The sequence below is a fragment of the Gordionus sp. m RMFG-2023 genome, chromosome 4, assembly GCF_954871325.1.
Source record: "Gordionus sp. m RMFG-2023 chromosome 4, tfGorSpeb1-WG-v2, whole genome shotgun sequence".
Classification (NCBI taxonomy): domain Eukaryota; kingdom Metazoa; phylum Nematomorpha; class Gordioida; order Chordodea; family Parachordodidae; genus Gordionus; species Gordionus sp. m RMFG-2023.
Genome location: NC_088778.1, coordinates 17,919,793 through 17,924,211, shown reverse-complemented (window position 1 = coordinate 17,924,211; position 4,419 = coordinate 17,919,793). Strand labels below are relative to the sequence as shown.

The following is a 4,419-nucleotide window of genomic DNA, read 5'->3' as shown; positions in this document are numbered from 1 at the left end:
AACATATAATATTAACATACAACACATTTATTACATATAAAAAATGGATTAAAATCACAACATGATCCATGTGCCCATAAATGACAATCCAATCTTCATTATGGTGGTGAGTTTGATAGTTTTTGTGGCACACTAAACAAAATTCTTTTTTGCCAGCATTCATATTTAAACTTTTTTTATTATTGGTTTGATTTTTTTTTCAGATTATTAGCCCTAGATCTGGCTATTTTTTTGTAAGGTGAAGAGGGGAGGGAGAGTCAATAGAACTATACCACTGTCAGAGCACAGCTCAATGACTTCAATAGATTGGTGAGATTTATGATTATCTAATATAAGCAAAACTTTTTTATCTTGACTGGGATTAGTGTATTTTATAAAATGATTTTAAAAATATATAAAATCTTCAGCCAGCATCCACCCAGAACCATTAGACACGCCAATGCATCCTACAGGGCCATCTCTTAAATAATGATCATAAAATTTTTTCCTGGGATATATAAACATAGGTGGAATAGAATTTCCTAGAGCATTGACAGCAATTGCCAAGGTCATAAGTGTACCACATTCTGATGTAGTAATTGCCACAACCTGTTTTTCGCCTTTCCTTGCAATAACTTTATTAGGCCGTTGAACTGTTGTTAATCCTATGAAAATATTAAAGATTTGCTATCATTTATATTTTAATTAACCAGTTTCATCCATATTATATATATCACATGGTAGAAAGTTATTTTCCCTTGTGACAGTCAAATAATTAAAAAATAAATCAAGCATTTTCATATTAAAATTGGTAGCCCTGGCTATACTTGTAGCCTCTGATGTTCTCAAAGAAATGGTTGGATTTCTTTTAATAAATGCTCCAACCCAGTCTTCACCAGCTGATTGAGCTATTTCACAAGATTTTGGTACTTGTAAACTATACCTCATGGCCATTTGATAAGCTAAAACTCTAACCTAAATTTAAACATAAGATATTAAATTATTTATATATTAAGGCAATCTAATTAAAATCCTAATTCTTAAGTTTTATTCTGAATTTATTTAATAATTAATATAATAAAATATATCATACATAATTAAACCTCTAATGTATAGGTAAGAACCAAAATATGTTTTAATGCATGATATAATTTAATGCTAAATCAATGAATAAATCATTTTAAAATTAATATACATGGCAGCATCATTTTATTTTAAATATATATCATACACACATAATTAAATCTTTAATATATAGGTAAGATATGATTTAATGCATGATATAATATATATAATGCTACATTGAATAAATCATTTTAAAATTAATATTAATACATGGCAGCATCATTTTAAAATTAATATATATACATGGCAGCATCATTTTATTTACATATATATCATACACACTTAAATAAATATCATTCTAATGTATAAGTTAAATTCTTACTTTAAAGTATTTTAAAATTAATAAAGATGTTTCATTAACATATAATGTAAATAATTTAAAAAAATTTTCTCAAGTTTATTATTATTTAACTAAAGAAATACCATGGCATAAATTTAAAGATTATAAAAAAAATCATTTTACAGAGATATATGATATAACAAAGGATTAAAATACTTGATTAGGGCATAATCCTGAAAATAATCTTGATCCTTTAATTAAATAATCTGTTAATTTAGCTTCTTGAATAGGAGAAAATACTGATCTGTAAAGATATCGCTCTTGAAAATCTTCATTTCTTTTGAACAATTTATTATACCTCTTAATGCTTAGTTTCTTAAATATATACTAATTTAAATATATAAATATACCTCCCATAACTTAAATTCGTATTCATGGTTATAACTGTCAAAGGTATCTTATATTTCAGCATTTGAAGAATACTTGCCTTTTGATTATCATTATTTTCTTTGTTAGTTTTTCTAATATATGTTCGAACCATTTTACAAAATCAGAACCAATATTTTAATGAATGTATGTAAAAGGAAAAGACGCACCCCGCTAATACCTTCCCCAGGTCCACAGGATCATTTAAAAATTAAATTTAGAATATTAAAATAACATAATGATTGTCAATATTTTTATATATGATAAAATGGAGATTTTTTTATCATTTAGAATTTATATTAAGTCTGAACAACTTTTATAAAAAAAGTTATTCGTGAAAATGTAAAATTTAAAAAAGTTACTTTGGGTATGTTGAAACTTAAATTTGCATTTAAAATTTTTCATGAGCAATTTTGTCCGAAACAATTTTGGATCTACTTAAGCACCTTATTATAATACATATTTGGCTTAAATTACAAATCTTAAACTTTATTAACTTTTAAATTATTTGAGAAGGAAATACCTACCCCGGGAACACACTATCCCCGGTCTCCCCTACAATTTTTCCCACATTCTAAAAATAAATTTGGAGATTTTTTTAAAATCTGAATTAATCTTATTTTTTAAAATCATCAACTCAAAAATGACTATATAAAAAATTTAATAAATAACATGAATATCATTTTTTTAAATAAAAAATAAGTTTTAATAAAGTGTTAACACTCTCGGGGGGGGGGGGGGGGGGGTATATTATTTTTATATTTATGGTTTTTTTTTAAATTTTTTATGGTAAAATATATAAGTTATATTTAGGAGAATTTTGCATACTAAATTTAATTTTTTGTGGTAAAATATTTAAGTTATTCTTTGGAGAATTTTGTCTACAAATTTATTTTTTTTGTGGTAAAATATTTAAGTTATTTTTAGGAGATTTTGCATACAAATTCAATTTTTTTTGTGGTAAAATATTTAAGTTATTTTTAGGAGATTTTGCATACAAATTTAATTTTTTTTGTGGTAAAATATTTAAGTTATTTTTAGGAGAATTTTGCCTACAAATTTAATTTTTTATTTAAATCTAAAAATTTTTATTAATTTTGTATTAGGGATAAAATAGACCCCACCTTTGAAGTTTAAGTGATTTTTAACATTTCTAGTGAAGGGTAAAATCGAAATATAGTATTAAATGACGCAATTAAATATAGTATTAAAATTTATACACGAAATATATTATTAAATACTCAATTTTATTCATTAAATTGAAATATATTATTGAAGTTATTACAATCATTTATAAAATGAATAAAAATGTCAAATCATAAAATTTTTAAAATTAAATTAATCTAGGTAAATTAATTAAGAACATTATGGGGGCTCATTAAGAGAAATTTATTTTTTAAACTCTATTTAAAAAAATAATATCAAAAGATATAATTTATAAATTTTAACAAATTCAATAAAAAAATTTATATAAAAATTGAGTAATTGTTTGTAAATTTGAAGCTTGCTAGGGATTGTTTTGTGTGTCAATTTTATAGAATCACAAGGTATCTTTAATGTTTCCAAGTAACCTTTAAAATAAGACATACAATATAATTTATAAATTTCAATATAAATTCAATAAAAATATTATATAAAAAATGAGCAATTGTTTGTAGATTTGAAGCTTGTTAAGGATTGTTGTGTGTCAATTTTATAGAATAAGTCATCACAAGGTAAGAACTTTAATGTTTCCAAGTAACCATTAAAATAAGACATACAATATAATTTATAAATTTAATAAAAAAAATGTGTAATTGTTTGTAAATTTGAAGCTTGCTAGGGATTGTTGTGTGTCAATTTTATAGAATAAGTCATCACAAGGTAAGATTTATTCTTTTCTCAATCACTCTAAATTTCCTAATTCATAGCCATCTTAAGATTTATGTAATTTAAATTTTTATGCTTTATAACATCTTGTAAATCTTTATAGGATAAAAATATATCTCCTTCTTTCATATTTAAAAGAAGAGTTTTTAAATCTATTAAATACGTTTATAAATTTGTTTATATCAACAATTTACCTTTGGGATGAACTATTTTTGAGTCAACTAAATATTGGGAAATAAGTAAGGTATTACTATGGTAGTACTTTTTGGTGACATTCTAAAATTTGATATATAAAGATTTATGTATTTTAATTCATATTGCTTTATAGTTTACTAAATTTCGTTCACGATATTATTTACACATCCATTTTATTATAAATACAAATTTTAAATAATTCGTTAAATTTTCTTAACTTTTTTATCGATTCGGAAAATGCGTATAAATAAGAAAAAATATAACTTTTATTTCTTGCTAATAAGCCATTTGGCGTAAGTCTATCATCTCCCTTAAATAACAGTTCTCTGACTGTTGTACGTGCGGATTGCCCACAAACATATATAGGGCTCTTTATTTAGTTCAGTTAGATGGAAATGAGGAATACCGAGCGAAGCTCTGTTCAATCTTTAAAGATAGAAGACATAAGCGCTATAAATCACGTATCATGTAAATCATGACTGCATCAATGGACTGCATTATCAATAATTCAACCCATAGTAGGTATGTAATGAATGAATGAAAAA

General features: G+C 24.1%; 1 protein-coding gene across 1 annotated transcript; it reads right to left on the bottom strand.

Moving 5' to 3' along the window:
• Positions 1-384: 384 nt before the first annotated feature.
• LOC135928688 (uncharacterized) lies at positions 385-1,925 on the bottom strand. The gene is made up of 4 exons (XM_065465144.1): positions 1,795-1,925; positions 1,601-1,721; positions 690-954; positions 385-644 (listed from the first exon to the last, which is right to left on the bottom strand). The coding sequence occupies exons 1-4, from the start codon at positions 1,923-1,925 to the stop codon at positions 385-387; spliced, it is 777 nt and encodes a 258-aa protein (XP_065321216.1).
• Between the last annotated feature and the right edge of the window lie 2,494 nt (positions 1,926-4,419).